Source organism: Anthonomus grandis, chromosome 15 (genome assembly GCF_022605725.1).
Source record: "Anthonomus grandis grandis chromosome 15, icAntGran1.3, whole genome shotgun sequence".
NCBI lineage: Eukaryota > Metazoa > Arthropoda > Insecta > Coleoptera > Curculionidae > Anthonomus > Anthonomus grandis.
In genome coordinates, this window is record NC_065560.1 from 4,940,051 (window position 1) to 4,967,863 (window position 27,813).

The following is a 27,813-nucleotide window of genomic DNA, read 5'->3' on the forward strand; positions in this document are numbered from 1 at the left end:
TTGTTTGTCATTTAAGTAACGAGATGCCCGAAAATCTGACGTTTCGCGAAAAACGTGGGTCATAGGGAAGCAAACAACAATACAAATTGAATAATTCGATAAAATTAGAAGTGCGAGTATCTTAATTAAATTAATTGTTTCTGTGCCAGTGAAGATTCTACAGAGAAGGTCTACAATCAGCGATGGCTCCGAAAATATGGGAAGTAACGGTGTTTTTAGTGAAAGAAGAGAACTTTACCATACCAAAATACAACAGGAAAGTAAAACTTAGGGCAGAATACGACCCCCAAGGCATTAGTATCAGAATATTAGAACCGGATGAGACAACAGAGTTATTAGAATTCCCTGTAGATTCAACAACAGAATGCAGCAAAGTTGGGTTTAAATCTTATTTGTTTTCAATAGACAATGAGTCTTTACTAGTTAAATTTAACACTAAAGAAGAAGCTAGAGATTTTACCCTTTTAGTAACCAAAGTCAAATCTGGCAGAGATGCCTCTGTATTTTCTGTGAGGACTGAAGATTCTTCAGCAACACAGTATTTTCAATTTTACGGTTACTTATCACAGCAACAAAACATGTTACAAGACTTTGTTAGGACTTATACTTATCAACGAGCAATATTAAGTAATTTAGATGATTTTAAGGATAAAGTTGTGTTAGATGTAGGTGCTGGCTCTGGGATTTTATCTTTTTTTGCTGCTCAAGCCGGTGCTAAACGGATTTACGCTGTTGAAGCTTCCACTATGGCCCACTATGCACAGAAATTGGTTGATACCAATAATTTTTCAAATTGTATTAAGGTCTTACCTGGTAAGTCTTTTTTATTATTTTATGATATTTTGAAGTCTTATATAAGTCATATACATTAAGTCAAATAATATTCTATACAATTATAAAATAATATACCTAATTCAAATCATTTATTCTATTTATTTTATTTATTTATTTATTTATTAACAGAATCCATTTACAAAAGTATTACATAGCATACCCATACAAACATATATATTCAGAAACATTATATACAAATCTATCTATAAATCAGTGTAAGGTGTAGATGAGTTAATTAATTATTCACAAACAAAGATCACAGAATTATATATGGGAATCAAATCCAATATGCATTATTATCACATAACATAAAATGTTGTTGAAGCTGAATTAAATATAGAGTAGCTAAAAATGGTAACTGTGCCCAAAATTAATAGATAAAATGTCCAGTTCAGTTACAACATCCTTTAAGGTAATTTTTTTCAATTCTGCCGATATATCTCCTGGTGTTTCAACAATTTTTTTTAAAAGCTTTTTCCAATAGTACAGTTTGACTACTTGAATTATGTTATCCTCCCTGGATAAATTTTCTGGTAAATGTCCAGGTGCATTATCAAGGAGTAGCAGTGCTTTTTCAGATAAACCCAAGTCATGCATTTTTTGACGTACGGCAGGGACAAAGCTCGTGTGAAACCATTCTGTGAAAATTTCTCTTGTTACCCATGCTTTTTTTTGACCCATGTAAACAACAGGAATGTAATGGCTTTTAAATGAATGTGGCCTCTTTGATTTACCAAAAACCAGTAATTTAAACTTGTGGCTACCTGAAGCATTTGAACAAGGCATAAATGTTATCCGTTCTTTATTTTGTTTTCTGCCTGGAGCTGAATTTTCCTGGTTATAAACCAATGTTTTTTGAGGCAACATTTTCCAAAATAGCCCACTTTCATCAGCATTATAAAGTTGATGGGCATTTAAACTCCTTAATTTTATCATGAAGTTTTAGTTTGAAAGGATCTACTGCGGTACTACTGAGGTCACTGGAAAGTTTTTCCCCGGAAATAGAAAGCTGTCGAATTCCAAATCTCTGCTTAAAATTTTGGAGCCACCCTGAGCTAGCTTTAAACGTATTATCATGCAGTTGCTGGTAAAAATACTTTGCCTTTTCACAAATAATTTCCCCAGACACTGGTGTACCTGTAATTTAATTTTTAAAAAGTCGTAAATTTGAGAAACATTTATGCATTGATATTTTACCTCTAGACCTCTCCTGCAAGAACCAGGTGTAAACCGCCTTCTCTACGTCATGATTAGCACTTAACTTAAGACTCTTTCGATTTTTAGGGCCACTATCCAAGCTAGCAAAGTAGGCTAAAAGTTTTGTGTGGTTCTTCTTTATATCACAGATCATAGATTTACCAACACCATACTTAGTAAATTTGACACATTGTCACCAGCGTAAATACTTTTTAAAATTGTGACCTTATCACTTAACTTTAAACAAATGAGTTTTCTCTTTGACATATTTGCAGTGCATATACCTAATTGTGTTAACCTCAGGAACATAGTCTTTTTATTAAACACTGGTATGTACTAAAACCGTCTAGAACATGTACGTAACACGCCGCTTAACGTGTCATGTACCCATCCGCTGATCTAATCCAACTAATGAACAAAACGACCAAAGCAAACACCCGAGAAACTGATGAGTCGAGACCTGCAAATTGACGCCACTGTTCGGTTAATCAAGAAGGTTTGGATAATTACCAAAAATTTGTTGGTTCGGCTAATCGGATATTCGGATAAACGCGTGTTCGGATAGTCGAGGTTATACTGTACTGTAAAAACACCAAATAAAATCAATATTTTTTTGACACCAAATCTGAATTTTCCATGTGTCAAATGATTAAAAATCCTTTTACTATTGAACAAAAGACTGTAGAATCATTCAATAGTAAAAGGATGAAAATAGGCGAGAGACAAACTTATGCTTATATACAATCTATCAATGACACACTTAATACACTTGAAAAGCAAATGGAGAAAAGAACTTTCCATCAGGAGCATATATTTAAGTTATTAAATGAAAAAATTCCAAAACAAAAAACAACATTAACAATGTAGTAAATAATTCATAAACAGTACCTTCAGTGACATTTTACAGTCAAGCTGTAAAACATACCTCAGCTATTCAGAATTCAAAGTTTTATTGTCCAATAAGAAACAAATCATAATGATGAGACAACTATTGAAATATTGACAGATAATACAATAAATTTGGCAATGTAATAAATAACAATGTCAGTCTTGTAACCCTGGGATAGAGTCATTTGTGAGTGTTGGATTTAGTTTATACTACAAAAATTATAGAGGCTGTTCCAGTTGGAACTCACAACTAAATGTGCTCAGCACAAGGTCAATAAATGTCAAGCCAAAAAAACAAATAATATCAAACTCACTGGTGGAATATAATACTACTAGTAGATAAAGTAAAGGATTGCCAAACTATTAGGTGAAATGCATGAGTTCAAGAAACATTGGTAGAAAAGATAGTAGAGTAATATTTTTTATGCATTAAGCCAATAGTTTCCATTATGAAATACATGGTAATGTCAGTATTTTAACCACTGATAAAAAACCAAATCATATAAAATTCACTAATGGAAAATATAATAATCACTGATTAAAAAATTGTCTGTAGAAAGTATTCTCCAATTGAAGCAACTTTTGTCTACTTCTAGTCCAATATTAGATTTTACATACTAAGTATTCATCAACTTTATCCCATAAAATTGTGCCTACAGACCTTTCTATAACCAAGGCCAATCTTTTAACAAAAGTTGTATTAAAAGACTTTCTTTTATTTTTATATAATGGTCTATTTAACTAAAAAAAAGAAATGGCGAGATCTGGCTGATCTTTTTCTGTATGTTTACCAAATTTTTATTAAGCAAGTTTACTTTTCATCTATAGCTTAGTATGACTTAATGTTTAATTTATTTTTTATTCAGTAGTCTTTGATCTTTTCATTAAAAATGCAGAGTGAGTTTCCCTGTTTTGTTTATAAAGAAGTGCTTCCCTTGGAAGTTGGAGATGGGCAGTAATATAATAAATGTAATGATCCTAATTATGGTCAATAGCTTAATTTGAGCCTTAATCAAAGTTAGTCAATACTGGCTTGTTCAAAATACAAAAATATTCTTACTGCTGGTAAAATATAAGGTTAATTAATTAATATATAACTAATAGGTATAATACTATTTAAATTTGTTGAATAAAAATACCCAATGTCCAATCAAATGTGATCCAATATAATGACTATTGCTGCTAACTTTTACTGCCTTTTTGTGACTGTTCTATAGCTAATACAATTGCAGAAAGCCAAATCAAAACCTTTGTATTATGTTACAATTTATTTTCTCACAAGAAACATTGAATTTAAGATCAATGTTTTTAAGAAACTACATCTGTACCATTCAAACTTGAATTAATACAGTGCTTAGAACATGTAAATGAAACTGAATTCTTAATATAAGGTCCAATCTAACATGGAAAAATGTATTGAAATAATTTTAAAACCACTAAAGTTAATAACTTATAACAAAGGATCTTACCTTCTATGCTGTTATTTAGCTTAATTAACATCAATATAATGAATATTTATTCAGATTTTTTATATTTTTAGCTTTCAGGTGTTAAAAAATGATTCATGCTCAGTTATATACACAAATAAAGTAATAAAATTTAAATAATTCAGTGTTGTGTGTTTTTATGCAGATTCTAAAATAATTTATAGCAGGTTGTTGCATATTTTTAAGATCGTTGTAAACTGTATTTAACTTGAATTTTGTATATCAATAGATTTAATCCCACATATGGATGTCATAGGTATTTTTAGATAGATCCAAATAGATTTAAATATTAATAATTCAGGCGAGGGTGATAACTCCATTAATAAATACATTTGGAAAAAGATGTTATCTTTCATAAGAATGATGGGGTAGAATTATTCATATTAGAATTATTGATATTGTGGAACCAATTACTGTTTAAGATACCCTATGTTCTGCTGGTATATTTTTGCTTAGAAAGTCTCGCTAATGATATTTTTTTTACTCATTATAGTTTTACTTACCAAGTTTTCTGATCTAGAAATAGTTTCTAGGTTTGTGTTGTCAGAATATATTTTTTTTCTATTAGTTTTTTTTCTGTTAGTTTTAGTATTTTTTAAAATGAAAAACCAGTTATTTACTTTAAATTCATTCTATTTATGTCAGTATTATAAGATCACAAATATTAGCATGCCAAAGAACTGTACTATTGTACTGGATAGGATATTATATAATAATTACATACAATTTGGTGAATGAAAAACTTAATATAATAATCTATTACCATCATAATAAATATTAAACTAATGAGGAAGTAAAGTATTAGACTAATTGTATTATTATTTCTGTTTTAAACCTGGCACTCGTTCATATTCAGGTCTTAGAGGAAAGCTTTCCATTCCCGATTGCACAGGAGCAGGTAAATTGCCTTTGGCATCCACCTCCTTGGCATTAATCTTCTTCATATTCATTATGGCAAGGTTCTTTGCTACTTCCTCTTCTGTCGGTGGCAGCGTTCTTCTGCCTCTCAACCAAGCCTCCCATTCTGCAGACATTTCACTTTGAAAATCATCTTTGATGGGAGGCTCGAACCATCTGCTGGGCCTAGTTCTCGAACTCACCGAATTTACAGGTATCTCGAAAAACCTATTGCCGAAAGGGTCTGTTCCCATGTGGTTTCCCCTCATTTGTCTGGGCTTTAGCGAGTTTATAAAGTTGGTTATGATCATTTTTAATATGCTGCGCGATGGCGGCTGAGCCATTTTGAGGTTTTATGTTTGTTGTATTGACACTTAATGTTTTCAATTAATTAACTAACAGAAGAACTCCTATAGTAGGTAAAACAATCTGTTTTTCTTTCACCTTTGTTGTTGTTTTGTTTGTGTTATGCAACGTTGACATTTGTAGGTTAGGTGAGTTTTGTGCCGCACTGTCTCATGTTCGCTGAACGGATTTTTTCCGTTTCGGGATTGTGGATTTTACTTTGAAATTTCATAATTTTTTTAGATTTATTTAATTAGAAATAGGTAAAATTTGGATTAAAAAAATAATAGTAATGATATTAATAATAAACAGTCTTTATTTTAGAATTATGTTGCTACGTACAATGAAATAGTGTCATACAAAAAGTACATCATAAAACTATATAGTTTACATCCTACAATCTATTTGCCCTTTCAAAACACTCATGAATAGTGTATGGTTCAATGTTTAGCAGGAGTTTACGTATTATATTGGGAAATTTTTTAATGCTTACTGGTAGACTATGGTAAAATTTGATAAAGCTGTTCCCTGATGACCCCTTTTTATACATAGTAAGTTAGATAATACGTTCTTGTGGAATATTCATCTTGTGGTTTAAAATCTTTAAAAAAAACCTTATTTAAAAAAAAGATATCGTGAATATATCCCTAAAATTATAGTAATCAAAAATGAAGTATCATGCTAGTGTTTGAATTATTTAATACTAATTTATTTTTAACAAACCAATTATTAGTATCATAATAAATAAATGTTTATTAAGCACTTAGCTAGCTTATACTAATTAATACAAAGAAAATCTAACTCTAAAAGTTCAGTTATTTACTAAACATCTTCACTGAATATACACTTTTCAGTCAGCTAAGACTTTGATTTTAAATGAAGCTTGAAGTGTAAATATCTTTGTGCAAGAAATTACCAGTGAAGAAATATATGAAAAGTACAGGTTTTTACACATATATTTAAGATAACAGCCAAATGTGAGTTGTGGATCCAACATAACACCAAAATAGGTATTTAGATGAGGAACTGAAGTTTGAAGGACACTTGCAAAATATTGCCAAGTGGATTGCTTTTGCTTGTTTTTTACTTTTGAACATGACATATACAGTATCCGGTAGTGTATACCGGAGTTGACAACAATTCTATTATCAACAATTCATTTTTGTAGCTCATGTTTACATTTATTTAAAGAATGTTTTTAACATTGATAAAAAATTACTGCGACAGAATTAAAGAGACTCATTTTGTATTTAGTTTCGCTGAAGTCGCGATTAGTTTAATTTCTGTTTATTAGTTTGAGAATATCATTAGCAATGCCTCGTGGTAAACATTATTCCATAGACCTAAAAGAAAAAATTATAGAAGCCTATAACTCGCTCACAAAAATTAATAAAAGAGCAATTCAACGTCAGTAAACAAATGGTTTCCAGAACAATAAAAAATTATCAGCTCCGTGAAAGAGTGACAAACCCTTAGAACATTGAAAGGCTAGAAGTAGCATGCCGTGGAACTATGGGCAGGTTTGTTTGCTTGCAACATCTCTGATGCAATGATGCCAAGTGCTTATAGAGAAATGGCAAAAATCACTTTATAATATAAAAATTTTCAGTTGTTTCCGAAGGCACAAAACAATACTACTGTTCCCCTTTAATAAAATATCAAGCATTTTTTAAAAATAAATTTGATAAGATACTCTATATCGAAGTCAATATAAGTTAAGTAAATGAAAATAAAGTAGGAAGAAACGAGAAAACGGTAATAGCATCGCAACGCCGCTCGATCGCATTGTTTATGTCACAGATACAAGCACTCTTTACCAGTGACGTCGTCAACAAATATTTACCTGATAAATTTTTATTAATTAATAATTAAAGAGTTTGAGTATAAGTAATATTACCATTTATGAGCTATTTATGTGTTTTTTTTAATAGACTTCATTAGAGGAAGGTCCTAATGAAAAGCAGCATTTTTGTCAAAGCATTTTTATGGAAATTAAATATTTTATTAATATAATATTATAGATTTCTTAATAAATCATGTTTTAAGACACAAATTTTTAACATTTTGCAAAATTTTATTGTTATTGTTATATTGGACAAAACTCAGTTTTATATCACTTACTTACATCACATAATATATACTCCTATGCTGCTGACTTTTTCAAAGGGACAGTATTGCTTCAGCGGAAAAAGTTAAAACTACAAGGATGTTCAAATTGTGAAGGAGTTGCAGGTTTTTTGTAGGTTATAAGATTTTTATTATGAGTATTTAGCCTGTATAATGGTTTTGAGACAATAGTGACCTATATAATACCTAATACCAAATATTATATCATATTAATTTATACTAAAAAACAAAGCTAAGAATAAAGAATATGTACAATAGATTAGATTAGAGAGTTTATTAGTAGTAATATACAAACAAGTACTTTTACAAGTCAAATAAAATATGTAGTATGTTGGGCTTTTCCATAAAATCATGTTATTATTTCATGTAAGTATTTTAATAATGACTTGAGACATCTAATTCAATTTCTTTGGCGCAAATTTGCTTGTTGCAATCTTCGAATTTTAATTTTTTGTTCTTTATTTTTTTTCCATAATCTGGTGACAAGTGATTAAGCTCTTGAAACGGTGGAATCATCAGTGCTTAGGTCCTCAGGATATCATTTTGATTTTACCCTAGAGTAATATACATTAAAATATAGTATTACCAAAATTAAAAAGAAAAAATTAAAAAAAAGTATTATGATAATCCAATTGATCAATAAAATGTATGTTATTATAGAGAATCTTTGTAATGTCATACATTTGATTAATTGCATTTAATTAAACAAATATAATACAATAAAATACCATATCACTTTTAAATAAGATATATAGAATAGGATGATACATGGCATAAAACTAGTAGTCTATTTTGAGTGTATTTATACCTTTTCCTTGGCAGAGTCAGGGAATGTGTAGCAGTTAAACAAAAACGGCTTGGATGAGAAATAGTAATTGTTGACCTAGACCCCACGGTTACTGTAGAACTATAATTCTCAGATGCAGTTATTGTTGATGATGAATGAGCAGATCTGTAATTATACAAAATTTGGTGTATCAAGAATATTAATCTATTTTAATTATCCATACGTGTCTATATTAGCTTCACTGTTTGTACTATATACCATTTTGAAAGCTAAAGAAGTTTTTGCACTCTTCAGGAAAGCTACCCCTGTAGCTTTGAAGGGTAAATCACTTGGTAAATTAACTGAATTATTGACTGCTGTGTTTTTAACCAGTGCATCAGAAATCCTAGTAAAAAAATAGTTTTACACACATACCTAATTTAATAAGTATTAGGTATAAATAAATCTTATATGAGTAACACTAATACTTTTTGTGAAGAAGCTGTATGTTTTACAACATAGCCCAAGCACAAGTTTTAAAAGGTTGTTTTTTAGCTTGCATAATGTAGTAAATAAAAGCATGCAAACCTTTATTAATAATTCTAAGGTAAAATATACTCATACCTATAAATATACTAGAAAAATATATTTAAAAAAATTACCTTTGAGGTAGAGCTGATTTTTTTAATAAAGTCTGGCTACTGATAATATTATCTCCCTTATATCACTTCTAAGGATGTGATCTGAACAAACAAATATGTTCTTTTTAAATGTGTTGATTTCCATTAATGAAACCCATTGTTCCCTTTGGGCATAATCATTGGGCAATCTATAATAAGTATTTGATATTTAATCAAAAAGCAGAAAAAAATTACAGTAATAAATTAATATGTGGTGCCAATTACTATATATATTATTGTAAGTTGCAATAAGGTAAAACAAAAAAAAATTATGGAACAAATTTTAAAGAAAGACAAAATTAACTTTATACATAGATATCAAACTATATATCGATAGGTACATAGGTATTATGCATTTTTTCTGCCAAAACAACAAAAAAAACATTAAATCCTGTAATAAAACCAGGGACAAAATTCTAGTTTTATATCTTTTATAGCCTATTAATAGATGAATATGTTCAAAAAAATATTTAGATTTAAAAATATAAATATGTTGGTATTTTACGCACACTTTCACATTCAAATTTTTATTAGGTTTATATCTATAAGATCCCCTATTCTACGTTTATGATGATGGTTACCCCATGATGTGATGTTATGAAAGTATCGGTACTTACTTGTGAAAAGATCGGCTTGAATCACGTTTTTATCATGATGCGGCACAAACGACACAAGTTTTTGCCATCCTAGCAATTTAAAAAAACACTAAAACGTGGCCTTTTTTTCCTTTTTAAACCAAAAATTAAAGAAAATACACGAATCCCGAATATAAACAAAAAGCCGTTTGACAGATGACACAACGCGTATGGTTTAGGCGCTTAAGCTCCGGTGTTGTGGCTTCAAATTTTTTAGAAGCAGTTTTAGGGATAAGAATGTTAATAATTTTGTTTTTTTTTGCTTAAGGATATTATATTTATTCTTAAAATAGGTTAATTGTAGTATTTATACTTTTTATTTTAAATTTTCCTATAAAATATAACAGAAATAAGTTAAATTAACGTTATAATGTTTGTTAAAATATAGCTAAAAATTTCCTCCGTTGGAAATTTGTGTCGACTTGACAACAGAGAATCGGCACATATGTTTGTAAATAAAACACCCCTCTTGCCCCTGTGCACATGTTGGACTCAAACAAAGTTGTTGTTTACTAATTCTAGCCTTTCAATGTTCTAAGGACAAACCTTAAAAGAGGTGGCCGCAAGAGAAAAACCTCAGTACTGCTGGACAGGAGAATTAAACGACTAAGTCAGAATAATCCGCGTATATCTTCAACACAGATTTTGGCTGAATTGGAGGCGCCTGGGGTTTCATCCAGGACTGTGCAGCGGCGATTAGCGAGACCAGCAAAAAAACCCTATCTATCAAAAAAAAATGTAGCTGCTAGAATGTTATTTGCAACACGTCACCGTTACTGGACAGCTAAGGACTGGAATAAGGTTTTGTTTATAAACGTTTTTTTGTTTATAGTGACGAGTCTAAATATAATATTTTTGGAAGTGATGGAGCGCAGTTCGTACATCGCCCAGCAAACAAAAGGCTTGATCCAAAATATGTTTCTGGTACTGTGAAGCACGGAGGTGGCAATTTAATGGTTTGGGGTTGTTTTTCGGGTTATGGAATGGGTCCTATCTTGTGGAAATTTTGTAATTGAGGGCACTATGGATAGATTTATGTATCGGACTATACTGGAAGATGTAATGTTGCCTTACGCCGAATAGGAAATGCCGCTAAGATTCACGTTCCAACACGATAACGACCCCAAACATACGGCCAAACTTGTGAAGGAATGGTTTTTGGCTAACAAAATTCAAGTTTTAAAATGGCCACCGCAATCGCCGGACATGAACCCAATTGAAAATCTTTGGGAGATTATAGAGAAAAAGATTCGCACTAAAAACATCGGGAATCGTGCTCAATTATTTGAAGAAATCGAGAATGCCTGGAAATCAATGGATCCGGCTGTACTTTCGAATCTAATTGGATCGATGCCGAATAGATGTGAAAAAGTTATCCAGAATAAAGGGTACTGGACAAAGTATTATGTTAGTTTCATTAGTATAGGGTACAAATGTACTTTAAGGATAAGTCTCTCTAATTTTGTCGCACAGAATTTTTTGCATTTTTTAATTTTTCCTAATAAATCTTGAGAAATGTTTTTTTTTTTTTTAAATTTATTTTAGTGCCTTTTTAAACTACTTCAAAACATAACATCCTTCAGCACAAAAAGAGGAATTTAATCATTTTTATCTTACATAAAAGACGTAAGTAGTCGAGTCTCTCTAATTTTATCCGATACTGTATATGAATCTCAATATTGGATTTATCTCTTTTTGGGGGGTGACAATTGCCAGTTTAGGTTGCTGGGGGAATTTGTCTGACTTAATTTAATGTGTTTAAACTAAGGAATTAGATATACCATCATAACACTGGTGTGTTTATTTTCGAAATTTGTAACTGTCAAAAATTTCTATAGGAATACTTACAGAGTTAGATGGAACCAGCATAGAAAATGAAATATGCAGTTGTTTTTCTAGTAATTTTGGTGCTACTTCAGTGAGATATTTGTTTGAAATTATATATATCGTTTATTTAGTCAAAAAAACTAATAATACAAGTTATACAATGAGGTTACTTAATAATTGCCATATTACATTTTTTTTTAAATTAAATAACTAATAAACATTATGCAATTACCACAAACATATGTACATTATACAAACAAAAATGAAATATACTGTGAGCCTGACCAATTTTAATCTTATGGACAAATGCCAGTGTATTGAGTAGAAGATGCTCTCTGACTGGTAACCATTCTAAAGCCTGAAACATGTCTTTTATTGCATTGGTTTACCTAGATTAATATGTGGCCCTATTTGGCAACTTTTAAAGTTGGGAAAACTCATTTTGTTTTAATAAAAATAATACACTAGAACAATAATTAGAATGAGGCAGGATAAGTTTAGTTTTGTTACCCACTATAACATTGCTTTCATTATCTTTTCCCAAAATCATTTACCACACACTTGATTTAGAGCTTTTCTTGGACCTTCTTGGTTATCCAATGGTATTATTAAATATAGAACATGGGTGAAAAACTAATGAAGCAATACACCTGTCAAATTAAGCAGTAACTACTAGGTGTCATAGACAAAACCAAAAAGACTGTTTCATGGAAGTAAATTTGAATGTTTTGTCATAGCTTGTGAGTTGTGCCATAACATGTAAGTTCCTTTCTTACCTGTAATTATTAAAATTTAAATGTTAATTACTCAGATAAAGGTCAAAGATCAATGAAATAAAAAACTAACTTATTACATTAGTAAACGGGATTTCTTTCCAGGGTTCATAGACAAGTATGTAGAGAAATCATATTCCATCAATGGGGTGTCGATTATAACACAATCACAGTTTGACATTGTAGAGATGTGTGATGAAATGATTTTTATAGATACCTTAAAGAATTACTTTTTTCATTCTGACAAAAACATCCACTTTCTGTGGTTTACAAATTTTCACAAAATTGGATGCCGAAAGATGTCATATGGTACTACTATAAACTTTGCAGTTTCAACTGCATTTAGTGACTCATGATCAGTTGTTTAGTGCCGAAATAATAGCATTTAAAACACTATTCTATTTCAGGAAAAATAGAAGAAGTAGAGCTGCCCGAAAAAGTAGACATAATAATTTCCGAACCGATGGGCTACATGCTGTACAACGAACGTATGTTAGAATCCTACCTCAACGCGAAACGGTGGCTGGTTCCTGGCGGCAAAATGTTTCCCACTAGGGGAGACTTACACATCGCCCCCTTTACAGACGACGCCCTCTACATGGAACAATATAGCAAAGCCAACTTTTGGTTCCAGACCTGTTTCCACGGCGTCAATTTATCCGCCATACAAAATTGTGCGGTCCAAGAGTATTTTAGGCAACCAATAGTCGACACGTTCGACGTGAGAATTTGCATGAGCAAAAGTATCAGGCACGTGGTGGACTTTTTGGAAGCCGACGAGACGGATTTGCATACGATTAATATACCGTTGGAATTTCATATATTGGAGTCGGGCACCTGTCACGGACTCGCCTTTTGGTTCGATGTCGCTTTTATCGGATCGCAACACACGATTTGGTTAAGTACGGCCCCTACGGAACCTTTAACACATTGGTAAGCGTTGCATGTTCTAAGAATCATTTATTAGTTCTTCTAACAATACATATAGAATTACAGTATCTAATCACGAAAAAATTACATTATAAAATAAAATATAATAATAAATAATAATAATAATAAATCATTTTATTGTTCCAATTAATTATAACAATTTTGCAAATACAAAACAAATATATAAATGAAACAAATGGCCTTGATAGTCAGCTTCTCTCCAAAAGGAGAGGCTGTTAAAGCCGTAGAAAAATTCTAAGCCATACTTACATTTAGTTACCTAACCTAAGCCTAATAAAAGAAAATTGTATGTATATAATATCTTATTTTCTCTGAAATGCATATAAACGCCCATAAAAACTCATTCACTGAGAAGCCGCTGTCTGATCCTTCTTTTAAAACTTGAAATTTATTTACGGTTGACGCTATGTTATAAGAGAATTCTCTTTTAAAAAGTTCCTTATTGTGCTTGGGGATCGTAAGGATGTGCTTTCTACGTATATTTATATTATGAACATCAGATCTGTAAACAATTTTCCTACTGAGATAGATAGGACACTGAAATTTAATGATGTTATAAAACAGACAAGCCGAGTGCAGTACACGCCTATTGAACATTGACAACCAGCTAAGTTCTTTAAGCTTATGTGATACGTGTTGTACACGTCTTATGCCAGATATAAAACATATGCCTGAGTTTTGAACCTTTTGCACTCTCTGGGCCTGTGTTGTATCCAGAAAAGGACCATAAACACTATCCGCGAAGTTAAAGTGTGATAGTACGAGTGCGTCACATAGTTCAATTTTGGTTTTCTTTTCTAAGTAATGCCTATGAGGAAAAAGAGATTTAAGGGCGCAGTAGGATTTTTTAATTCAAGCTGTTATGTGTTCGGTAAATTTAAGTTTAGTGTCACAAATTAAACCCAGGTTTTTAGTGGAATTTTTAAAAGAAATATTAGCGTTTCCGATACTTAGATCCAACTGACTCAAGATATTTTCACGTAGTTTATCATTACAAAATAATAAAGCCACCGATTTCAAGGGGTTCAACCTCAGCATGTGACCCTCGGAGACCTCACAAAGCGCCTGAAGATCCGTATTTATTCTAAGGTTAGCCTCTGTCGCATTTTCTGGCTTAAAAGAGTATAAAATTTGAGTGTCGTCGGCATATAAATGATAATCACAATGGCGAATAGAATTAATAAAATTAGACGTGTAAATTGTAAAAAGAAGAGGGCCCAAGACACTTCCCTGTGGGACACCTGAGTGTAAAGTCATTACCTCAGAGTACTTCCCATCAACTAATACCCTCTGCGTCCTGTTACTTAGAAAAGATTGAATCATAGATTGAGCATTAAAACGAAAACCAATATAAACCAAAATACTCAACAAAACATCATGATTTAATAAGTCAAAAGCTCGTGAATAGTCTAGAAGTACCAGAACGCTAGCTTTGCTGTTATCCAATTCCCCATTAATACGGTCTGTAATCTCAGCCAACGCAGTTGTACAACTATGTCCACGTCGAAATCCTGACTGCTTTTCTGGCAAAATATTATTACTTGAAATAAAGACAGAAATTTGCTTTGCCATAACTTTCTCTAAAATTTTGGACATAGCTGATAGGATAGAAATAGATCTTAGCTGTCCATAATCATTGGGCTGATTTACTTTTGGAAAAGGATTAGCAATGGCCGACTTCCAAGCACAATATTGGAAATTGTATAATCCGTTACCTCAGTGAAACAGAATTCCTGATATTTGTTTTAAAATTGATAGAGTCAAGCACTTAGATGTGAAACATCCGTATGTGCATGTTACTTACTTTTCGATATAAATTAATAATATTTTCTATTATAAATATTATCACAAAGATAAGAAACAGTAAGAGAGTAAGAAAAACATAATAAAAAATTATACATACATCTATATATATAAAAAAAAATCTAAATACAACCAGCCATCAAATTATCTGTGATCAAATGTTCAGACAAAAAAAACCTTCCAAATTGGTGAGTGCTTTCAAAGATGACATTTTTACATGACAACATAATTTGGAAGTGCAACTTCTACAAGTACTTGGTAACTAGTTATACAGTTTAGGTCCAAAGTAATTTATATATCTTTGATTAAGATTATTAGTATTTAGTGGTAGTTTAATTTTGCCTATTGCACCTAGTTCTTGTATCATAATTATGATTAACAAAAGGCTTCAAATTAGGTCGAGTATGTATATAAAAACAGTTTGTGAGAGTGTAAATTGATCGAATGGTAAAAATATCCCTGTTAAATAGTAAATGCGTAGGATACAATTGGTCTTTTTTTTAAATAATTTTTGAAATATATTTAATTTGTACAGGCAGTTATTATAAGGTCCTCATCACCATCACGCCAATATATCATATCTTATAATTGATTCCACAAATGCCTTATACATCATTATTAAAGTATTTAAAAATTCCCTCAATAAGTAAAATTTATAAATTATTTTTCGAATTTTGTTGGAAACATAATCAATATGTAGTTGCCTTTTCACAAATTTATCAAAACTCAAATTTCTCAAAACAAGGTATTTTTTAGATGAAGTCACTTTAATACAGTGATTATCTACTAAAATAGAACTATAATGTGGTCTATTTGCATTAATAAGTGAAAAAGCTCTGTATGTTGTTTTAGCTAAGTTTAATGATAATTTAAAGGTTTGAAGCTTATTTTTTATTATAGTTAAATTATTATTTTTATTTAAGTAAATGATTGACATGACCTGCATTTGTCTCAAAATTCTTTTAATATTTCGAAATAACTCAGCAGCTGTTAATAGTTTGTCTAATTATTGCTCTTTTGTGTCTATCGTATATTCGTAAATAATTAATTTCATGTATGTGCAAAAATCTAATGGCTTAAAGTCTGGACTTCGTGCGGGCCAATACTTCGACTTCCACGTCGTACGCAATAAGTTACAATTACTCACTGAACTAATAATAAAAGGTAATAGATAACGTTACTAAATGTGTGAGTTTTAATTTTTATAACCACTCATTAAAAAAAACCTGACAAGAACATAAACCCCGACAGTGACAATGGGATGACCAAAACCAGTGAACAATAAATAACGATAAGCTATAAAAGAATAATCATTTTGGGTGTGTGGGGACAAACTTTTAAGTGCAGATTTCTTTTTTTGATCAACAGGTACCAGGTCAGGTGTTTGTTAGAACAACCACTTTTACTAAAACAAGGCCAAGTCCTAACAGGCACGGTCTTATTAGTGGCGAACAAAAGGCAGAGTTACGACGTGACAATCGAATTGACGGCGGGAGGGCAGACTTCCAGAAACACATTGGACCTAAAGAATCCTTATTTTAGGTACACCGGGGCCCCTGTACAGCCTCCACCAGGTAAGTTTTACCTTATAACTTTTTTTTTCCCTTAAATTATGGCAAATGTCCTATTTTCTATAGGTGTTTCGAATGCCTCTCCGAGTGAGAGTTACTGGAGCCAGTTGGATGCCCAAGGTGTCCGAAATGCCGTTAATATGGTTAACGGGATGTCCGTTAATGGATTGGGGGAAGTGTCAATGGATACTACCCAAACATTAATTAATAATAACCTTATGGCCAATAATCTTATCGCTTTGGTGGATCCACAACACATTTCTGATCCTTCGCAACCCAATATTCATCCTGGATGTATACCGAGTACGGGAAGAGGTAAGTCAAGGCATTTTTAAACGAATTATTCATTATGGTAAGGCGATCATTATAAAAGGAGTTATGCTGATGAGGCTTCAGAGAGTTAAAGAAAAATTGAAATTATAATATTCTATTATGGAGAAGGGTAGTCTGAAATTATTTCAATTAAAAATTTAAATATTGAACTTTTTTTCTGAAAATTGCGTAATCTACAGAAAACAAGAGGAAATGTATAATACTAAATGCTTTATAGTTTTTCTTCATAGAATTTTTTTTACGAAATCTGACATTTGGACACCACAATTAGAAATACAGTGCATTCACGATAAAAGGAACAAGTTCATTTAAAGTTTGCACCTATTTAATCACTTGCGGATCAAATACTCTAATTTCTTGTTGAATTCTTTGCTTTAAATCATAAACATTATTTGGTCTATTCACTTTGGACTTCAAATAGCCCCATAAGAAAAAGTCTAATGGGGTTATATCTGGTGACCTTGGCGGCCACTTAATCGGTGACCTTCTCCAATCCATCTGTTAGGAAAAGTTGCATCAGGAACTGTTCGAAAATAAAGTCCACACTTTTGTTTATATAATAATATATTAATTTGATAATAAGGTTATACAATTTGGAACAATGTCAATCTATATAAATTCAATAATTTTATAGAGTAAAATGCACCTAGATAACTAAATACTGGTATGTGCAGAGCGTTGTCACTTTAAAGGAATACAGTGTATCGAAATTACTAAATGAATACAATTTTTTTCTAATAAAAGAAGAGAAACATATTTTACAACTTAGCTAAAAGTTGATGTGATGAAGATACTTTGGACATATAAATGTGAAGGCACTTGAATTGAATATTTCATAAATAAAAAAAATGTTTCACGTGCACTGGTTTGCCCCTCGACGATTAAGAAGAGTTCAGTTTAATATGAGCTAAAAAAAAACACGAAAATGCGAAGTTTATTCGAGTTCTAGAATTTTAGAAAGAAGTTGTTTTTTTTATTCCAGGCTCGTATAATAAGATTTTTTTTCTTCAAAATTTAGCAATTTTTTGAAAAACGATGAAATAGGACATGTCCAGTTAAATTATTCAAGGAATGTGTGAACAAATTTTCAAAATTTTATCTAAAGAACTTTTTGAGTTATGGACGATTTGTGAAAAATTGAAAAACAATTTTTTTCTCAAGTCAATTTTTTAAAACACGCTGAAATAGATGTCTAACCAAATTACCTGAGGAATCTGTGTATCAATTTTCAAATCTCTCTCTAGTTTGACCTTTTTCAGATGTTTAAGGAAAAAAATTAATTTTTCGAAAAAACGTTTTTTTTTTTCATTGTGTGGTTGCTTTTCTTCTTCTTCTTTTTTTATTGAAGATGTCAAAGTGGAGCCAAACGTTTGTCCTTTGGGGTTGCCTGAAATATACTTACCATCGTTTTTTTTTTTTTTTATTTTTTAGAGAGGTTAAAAAAATCTGCTAACAGACACCCCAGGCCGGCCTGGGATAGTGTGGGGTTGAGGCTTTTTCTAGCCCCGACCCACTAAAAACCATTCCTCTAAGTCAAAAATTCAGGGTAGAAGCACACTGGTTACATGCTTTGTCAAGTTTATTCAGGGAAGCACACTGATACATGCTTTGTCAATTTTTCAAGGGAAAAAATAGCACACTGATACATGCTTTGTCAATTTTTCAAGGGAAAAAATAGCACACTGATACATGCTTTGTCAATTTTTCAAGGGAAAAAATAGCACACTGATACATGCTTTGTCAATTTTTCAAGGGAAAAAATAGCACACTGATACATGATGTGTCAATTTTATTCAAGAAAGCACACTGAGATACATGCTTTGTCAATTTTTCAAGGGAAAAAATAGCACACTGATACATGATTTGTCAATTTTATTCAAGGAAGCACACTGATACATGCTTTGTCAGTTTTTCAAGGGAAAAAATTGCACACTGATACATGCTTTGTCAATTTTTCAAGGGAGAAAATAGCACACTGATACATGATTTGTCAATTTTATTCAAGGAAGCACACTGATACATGATTTGTCAATGTTATTTAAGGAAGCACACTGATACATGCTTTGTCAATTTTTCAAGGAAAAAAATAGCACACTGATACATGATTTGTCAATTTTATTCAGGGAAGCACACTGATACATGCTTTGTCAATTTTTTAAGGGAGAAAATAGCACACTGATACATGCTTTGTCAATTTTTCAAGGGAGAAAATAGCACACTGATACATGATCTGTCAATTTTATTCAAGGAAGCACACTGATACATGCTTTGTCAAATTTTCAAGGGAAAAATAGCACACTGATACATGATTTGTCAATTTTTCAAGGGAGAAAATAGCACACTGATACATGATTTGTCAATTTTATTCAGGGAAGCACACTGATACATGCTTTGTCAATTTTTTAAGGGAGAAAATAGCACACTGATACATGCTTTGTCAATTTTTCAAGGGAGAAAATAGCACACTGATACATGATCTGTCAATTTTATTCAAGGAAGCACACTGATACATGCTTTGTCAAATTTTCAAGGGAAAAATAGCACACTGATACATGATTTGTCAATTTTTCAAGGGAGAAAATATCACACTGATACATGCTTTGTCAATTTTTCAAGGGAGAAAATAGCACACTGATACATGATTTGTCAATTTTATTCAGGGAAGCACACTGATACATGCTTTGTCAATTTTTTAAGGGAGAAAATAGCACACTGATACATGCTTTGTCAATTTTTCAAGGGAGAAAATAGCACACTGATACATGATTTGTCAATTTTATTCAAGGAAGCACACTGATACATGCTTTGTCAAATTTTCAAGGGAAAAATAGCACACTGATACATGATTTGTCAATTTTTCAAGGGAGAAAATATCACACTGATACATGCTTTGTCAGTTTTTCAAGGGAAAAAATAGCACACTGATACATGATTTGTCAATTTTATTCAAGGAAGCACACTGATACATGCTTTGTCAAATTTTCAAGGGAAAAATAGCACACTGATACATGATTTGTCAAATTTTCAAGGGAGAAAATATCACACTGATACATGATTTGTCAATTTTATTCAAGGAAGCACACTGATACATGCTTTGTCAAATTTTCAAGGGAAAAATAGCACACTGATACATGATTTGTCAATTTTTCAAGGGAAAAAATAGCACACTGATACATGCTTTGTCAATTTTTCAAGGGAGAAAATAGCACACTGATACATGATTTGTCAATTTTATTCAAGGAAGCACACTGATACATGCTTTGTCAAATTTTCAAGGGAAAAATAGCACACTGATACATGATTTGTCAATTTTTCAAGGGAGAAAATATCACACTGATACATGATTTGTCAATTTTATTCAAGGAAGCACACTGATACATGCTTTGTCAAATTTTCAAGGGAAAAATAGCACACTGATACATGATTTGTCAATTTTATTCAAGGAAGCACACTGATACATGCTTTGTCAGTTTTTCAAGGGAAAAAATAGCACACTGATACATGCTTTGTCAATTTTTCAAGGGAGAAAATAGCACACTGATACATGATTTGTCAATTTTATTCAAGGAAGCACACTGATACATGCTTTGTCAAATTTTCAAGGGAAAAATAGCACACTGATACATGATTTGTCAATTTTATTCAAGGAAGCACACTGATACATGCTTTGTCAGTTTTTCAAGGGAAAAAATAGCACACTGATACATGCTTTGTCAATTTTTCAAGGGAAAAAATAGCACACTGATTACATGCTTTGTCAATATTTTCAAGGGCCTAAGTGCATTTTCTACACGTTAGTTATTTAGTTAGTTAAGTCGAGTAAAGTCGCGTCAAGTTGTAGTTCTTTTTAACAAGATAAATAAACAGAAAAATTACATCTTAAAATTTAAAAATTAAAGCGCATACAAATGCTGAAAATTAACATTTTAAACGAAATTTATACATCACAATATCGCTGCTTATCTACGATTGGATATTAATTTATTTAATATGAAGAGAATTTTACAACAGTTTTAATAAGGAAATTTAACGCATAAATTTCCTATAGAAAACCCTCAAAGATTTTAATAAATTCTTTTTTATAGAATAAAAAGATTTTAATAAATTCTTTTTTATAGAATAAGTTAGGAGTGCAGATTTAGCAAATAAATCTGCTAGCTAATCAGAGAGATAAATTTCAATAAAGAGGAAATTTAACGCATAAATTTCCTGTAGTAACCCCCCCCAAGATTTTAATAAATTCTAAAATAATTTTTTTAGTAAATAAGTTTAAAGTGCAGATTTAACGAATAAATTTGCCAATAAATATTTTGTTCGTTATTTATTAGAACCTCCCATAATAACGTTCGACTATCATGATCTTGTTGTTTCAAGTACAGATTTAGCTATAATCAAAGAGAGAAATTTAACGAATAAATTTCCCTTGAAAAGTATTGAAACGTAACCCTATAAAAGAACAAAAAGGTGAAAGCACCAGGTCGAGGGTTCTGGCAGCAAGCTCCTTGTTACAGAGCAATTACAACGTACCGTAGTACGTAAACGAGGGCTCGCCACCCTTAAGTCTTTTCAGTTACACCAAGTCTAAGGTGTACACCCCGGATCTGAATAAAATTGCCACGAGTACCGTGGATATTTACCAAATACAAACGGAATATTCATCAGACATGGTGAACGTATACGGTTACGCTTCTGTTTTATTTAAGTGTGAATTTAGCCGAATAAATTCACTAGAAAGTCTTTGAAAAGATGTTTGAAGAGTACGAGAGTTTTTATTTATATTTTAACATCCCTTATTATTTTTTATTTAATTGTGAATTTAGCGAATAAATTCACAAGACACTTTTGAGAGAAATATTAAAGTTTGTAATGTTTGGCTGTTTTAAAAGGTGGAAATTTAACGAATAAATTTCCGTAAGAAAATATGTTAGAATTTATTAAAATTTGTATTTGTCTTATAACCCCTTAGTGATTTCATGTGAACTTAGCGAATAAATCCACAGAAACTTTTGAGAGAAAAATATTAAAGTTTTTTGAAGAAAATGTTTAACTGTTTTAAAAGATGGAAATTTAGCGAATAAATTTCCGTCAGTTTTCAGAAAATTTTGGAAATATATTAGAATTTATATTTGTCTCATAACCCCTTAGTGATTTCATGTGAATTTAGCGAATAAATCCACAGAAACTTTTGAGAGAAAAATATTAAAGTTTTTCGAAGAAAATGTTTAACTGTTTTAAAAGGTGGAAATTTAGCGAATAAATTTCCGTTAGTTTTCAGAAAATTTTGAAAAGATATTAGAGTTTATTAAAATTTATATTTGCCTTATAACCCTTTAGTGATTTCATGTGAATTTAGCGAATAAATCCACAAAACATTTTTGAGAAAAAATATTAAAGTCTTTCAAAGAAAATGTTTGACTGTTATTAAAAGGTGGAAATTTAGCGAATAAATTTCCGTAAGTTTTCAGAAAATTTTGAAAATATATTAGAATTTATTAAAATTTATATTTGTCTTATAACCCCTTAGTGATTTCATGTGAATTTAGCGAATAAATCCACAAGAAACTTTTGAGAGAAAAATATTAAAGTTTTTCAAAGAAAATGTTTCACTCTTTTAAAAAGTGGAAATTTAGCGAATAAATTTCCTTAAGTTTTCAGAAAAATTTGAATAAAAATGTTAGAAGGTATTAAAATTTGTATTTATCTTATAACCCCTTAGTGATTTTATGTGAATTTACCGAATAAATCCACGTAAACTTTTGAGAGAAAAATATTAGAGTTTTTCGAAGAAAATGTTGAAACTGTTTTAAAAGGTGGAAATTTAGCGAATAAATTTCCTTAAGTTTTCAGAAAATTTAGAAAATATATTAGAATTTATTAAAATTTATATTTGTCTTATAACCTTTTAGTCATTTTACGTGAATTTAGCGAATAAATCCACAAGGAACTTTTGAGAGAAAAATATTAAAGTTTTTCGAAGAAAATGTTTAACTATTTTAAAAGGTGGAAATTTAGCGAATAAATTTCCTTAAGTTTTCAGAAAATTTTGAAAATATATTAGAATTTATTAAAATCCGTTATTGTCTTATAACCCCTTAGTGATTTCATGTGATTGTCTTGTGAATTTAGCGAATAAATCCACAAAAAACTTTTGAGAGAAAAATATTAAAGTTTTTCGAAGAAAATGTTTAACTGTTTTAAAAGGTGGAAATTTAGCGAATAAATTTCCGTAGGTGTTCAGAAAATTTTGAATAAAAATGTTAAAATGTATTAAAATTTGTATTTGTCCTATAACCCCTTAGTGATTTCATGTGAATTTAGCGAATAAATCCACAGAAACTTTTGAGAGAAAAATATTAAAGTTTTTGGAAGAAAATGTTTCACTGTTTTGAAAGGTGGAAATTTAGCGAATAAATTTCCGTCAGTTTTCAGAAAATTTTGAAAAGATATTAGAATTTATTAAAATTTGTATTTGTCTTAAAACCCCTTAGTGATTTCATGTGAATTTAGCGAATAAATCCACAAGACCTTTTTGAGAAGAAAATATTAAAGTTTTTCAAAGAAAATGTTTGACTGTTTTTAAAAGGTGGAAATTTAGCGAATAAATTTCCGTAAGTTTTCAGAAAATTTTGAAAATATATTAGAATTTATATTTGTCTTATAACCCCCTAGTTATTTCATGTGAATTTAGCGAATAAATTCACAGAAACTTTTGAGAGAAAAATATTAAAGTTCTTCGAAGAAAATGTCTGACTGTTTTGAAAGGTGGAAATTTAGCGAATAAATTTCCGTCAGTTTTCAGAAAATTTTGAAAAGATATTAGAATTTATTAAAATTTATATTTGTCTGATAACCCCTTAGTGATTTCATGTGAATTTAGCGAATAAATCCACAAGAAACTTTTGAGAGAAAAATATTAAAGTTTTTCAAAGAAAATGTTTGACTGTTTTAAAAGTAGGAAATTTAGCGAATAAATTTCCGTAAGTTTTCAGAAAATTTTGATTAGAATTTATTAAAATCCCGATTTGTCTTATAACCCCTTAGTGATTTTATGTGGTGAATTTAGCGAATAAATTCACGTAATTTATTTTATTTCCCCGTGCAAACTAAGGCAAATCCAATATCCAATCGTAAATAAACATGCAAAAAGAAAACAAGAATAACTCAGAATCTATTTAAACATTTTAAAATTTGATTCCATTTCTCTTCTTTCATTTCGAATTCCATTCCTTCTCTCTCTCTGATTCCTTTTCCACAAATTCCATAAAAAACGTTATTATTTACGTCATATTAAAATTCGTACTTGTATTGCAACAACTCATTAGTGATTTCATGTAAATGTGAATTTAGCGAATAAATCCACCATAAATTTGACACCAAAATATTAATTAAAATTATATTCTTATTGACGGATAAATTTACTTAATAATATTTGCTTCGATGTTAAATATATCTGATACAAAATAAATTGCATGCAATTGTAAAAGAAAAATTCAGTACTTACCTTTTACTCCTCCAATTGTGCAGGAACCACAATAAAAACACACACTCATAAAACACTGACACTGTACCACCACATACAAAGGGAACTATTTTCTTCTATTTAAATGTGAATTTAACAAATAAATTTACAACAAACTTCAAAATTAAAAGACTGTTTTAACAAATGGAAATTTAGCGAATAAATTTCCGTCAGTTTTCAGAAAGTTTTGAAAAGATATTAGAATTTATTAAAATTTATATTTGTCCTATAACCCTTTAGTGATTTCATGTGAATTTAGCGAATAAATCCACAGAAACTTTTGAGAGAAAAATTTTAAACTTTTTTGAAGAAAATGTTTGACTGTTTTAAAAGTTGGAAATTTAGCGAATAAATTTCCGTTAGTTTTCAGAAAATATGTTAGAATTTATTAAAATCCGTTATTGTGTTATAACCCCTTAGTGATTTCATGTGAATTTAGCGAATAAATCCACAATAAATATTAATTAAAATTATATTCTTATTGACATATAAATTTACTCAATAATTTTTGCTTCGATGTTAAATATCTCTGATACAAAATAAATTGCATGCAATTGTAAAAGAAAACTTCAGTACTTACCTTTTACTCCTCCAACTGTACAGGAACCACAATAAAAACACACACTGATAAAACACACAAAGGGAAATACTTTCTTGCGACCTTCTTCTACCGCTGCACGAACAAGACTGAGCTGCTGTACTGTACCTTCCAAGTGGGCCAACATTTTCTTATCCCCTCCATCTCGCCCGAATCCATCCGAACACCTCCGAAAGGCTCCACGCTGTCGGTAGAGGTTGCGCGCGTCTTTACTTTCACTTTTCGTGCGCATTATAAGTTAGTTGACTTCTTAGTCCAGTAAAATTGGAAATTGAATTCGAAATAATTCGGACACACAATATTTTGACCGCTAAATTGTTAATTTATTTGTTTTAATTTAAGTTGAATATTTTATATTGCTAAAATTGAGAAGAACTTTTTGAACGAGTGATTTTATGTAGAAAAGTTAAGAGACCTTCTTTGTAGAGCATTAAATTCCCCGTTAAGAATCTATATTATTCTTTTTTATATATTTATTTGTTCGTTAGTTGCAGAATTCCAAAATAAAAAAGGCAAATCTAAAAAGTATATCAATGATAAATAAAAATAATTCTTTTAAGGGCTTACTTTTCTTCACCAAAAGTCATCAAACTCTTTTCCCTGGAATGGATTGTTTATTTTACCAGGGGCGGACTAGATTGTACATTATAATGCTTAAATTTTTGGCACCCTATTACAATAAAGAAAGTCAATAATATCACCTTAATAAATGGAATCGCCCATCAGTTTCCCTTAGACGTGGTCTTTTGATTTGGAATAGTGCGATTAGGAAATCTTTCTTCGCACAACCTTTTTGCTTCAAATTAAATTCGCCAAGAAATCTAAAAATCAATAAATTACTATCGAATTAAAGGATCAATGTTTTTGCAACAATAACATGCAAGTTTTGAAAGATAGGTATTTATTTATTGTGTTCCGTAGAAACGTTTGCAGGAATGGTTTAAAAGAACAAAAAATGCCGATAAAAAGATGCAAAAACATTTGCGTTTACATTGTTTATTATAGGTAGTTTTTTAATCTAAATAAAATAGTTAAATAATCTAAAAATTAAAAATTGAACTTTTCTGTTGTTCGATCTTAATTTTTTTTCCAAACAGTTCTTTTTTTCGATAATGAACAAGAGTGAATTTTCTTTAGTTTAAGGTTCAAGCTATGTATATTTATTATTTTAGAGTCTTTATCATACAGGGTGTTAAACAATTAAACATTAAAATGTACAACCTAATACGCACCTTGGTAAAATAAACAAGGTAAATGTGTTTTAAAAGGTCCTTAGTAGTGTTGATCACGTAAAATTCTTATATAAATTGTACCTCTAAAGTTATTTAAGAAAAACCGATTTCCAGCAGCCGTATTTTCGTAGGAAGGGGCTACATATAATTTTTATATAGGAAAGTTCCATATTAATTTTATTTTATTTTCTACCTGAATCCGGGAGATTTCCCACATTTTCATTCATCAGATTCAGAGCTTATACACACCGAAAATTTAAAAAAAAAAACATTCAAAACCGAAAAAAATGAGAGCTTGTTACATGGGTGCAATGCCACCCGGTATATATGAATAGACTGATACCTTGTACAGTCCGGACTTTTTAGGGCGGACTTTTCAAGAGTTTTTAAAAGATCTAATTTTTTACTCTTGTCGCAGGCATACAATAATTTAATGCTTTCTTCCGGTGAAAAGAAGTGTTTTTCGCTAAGCAGATGATTGTTTGAGCGACAGCCGATCTTAATTAAATAGCTGTTTGTTAAGTTTTACAAGTTAATGCTTGTGCTCCTTAAAGCTTATTGATTGATCTGCAGCTTATGTAGGTCAGTCAGGTAGAAAAATTCTTCAACGCATCTTCTTTTATGACTCTACTAAATAAATTTCTAATTTTTTAGGTCGCGTAGCAGCCAGCCCGACGTCCACCCATACGGCGCAACTTATAGGGGGCGCCATTTCACCCTCGTTGTTCACGTCACCGGCGGGGGCACCCCAGCAACCCTTAGTGATGGCCAATTACCCTGTCGCGCAAAATCTGATGATCGGCGACTACGTGAAACCCGGCAACGGTGTGGTGTCGGCCGTCTATAGGCAACAGTAGTCCCGGTAGTACTCTTAATAACAACAATAAGTTTTAAGCGCAGCGTTTTCGGTTTTTTTTTCTTCATTAAATGCTCAATTAAGGCCAAGAGAGTCAGTCATAATAGGAGATTGTTGGACAGTAGAAGTGTGCTGCTTTATAGTTGTTGGGTAATACGACATATTCAGAGTGAATAATTTTTTTGCTTAGGGAATCTCGTAAAATTGCTACTTGGGCAGCTCTACTCTGATTTTTTTTTTAATTATAGAAGATCCGTGCATTTCTTCGTCCCTCTACACTATATCATATTTTCGATCAAAAATTTAGGAAAAACTCGCCCAGTATAACAGCGTCGTATCAAAAAACACAAACTCTCTAACCTGCCACAACAGAATTGGCTTGTAAATATTATGGAACAGGTCCCATACATCTCTGTATTCCAATTTGACAAAAAACAAACAAAAAATGGTTTACTGTCGCGGACTAACAATTTGTAGATGTGGGCAAGTAAAAA

General features: G+C 30.9%; 2 protein-coding genes across 2 annotated transcripts; one reads left to right on the top strand and one right to left on the bottom strand.

The window, feature by feature from the left end:
* Positions 1 to 27,644, top strand: LOC126745075 (histone-arginine methyltransferase CARMER). The gene is made up of 5 exons (XM_050452763.1): positions 1 to 813; positions 12,864 to 13,389; positions 16,579 to 16,784; positions 16,848 to 17,096; positions 27,118 to 27,644. Exons 1-5 carry the CDS (start codon positions 183 to 185, stop codon positions 27,318 to 27,320), a joined length of 1,815 nt encoding a protein of 604 aa, XP_050308720.1. The 5' UTR covers positions 1 to 182; the 3' UTR covers positions 27,321 to 27,644.
* On the bottom strand, positions 5,019 to 5,801 carry LOC126745076 (NADH dehydrogenase [ubiquinone] 1 alpha subcomplex assembly factor 2). The gene has a single exon (XM_050452764.1). The coding sequence runs from the start codon at positions 5,645 to 5,647 to the stop codon at positions 5,225 to 5,227; it is 423 nt and encodes a 140-aa protein (XP_050308721.1). The 5' UTR covers positions 5,648 to 5,801; the 3' UTR covers positions 5,019 to 5,224.
* Positions 27,645 to 27,813: the final 169 nt, after the last annotated feature.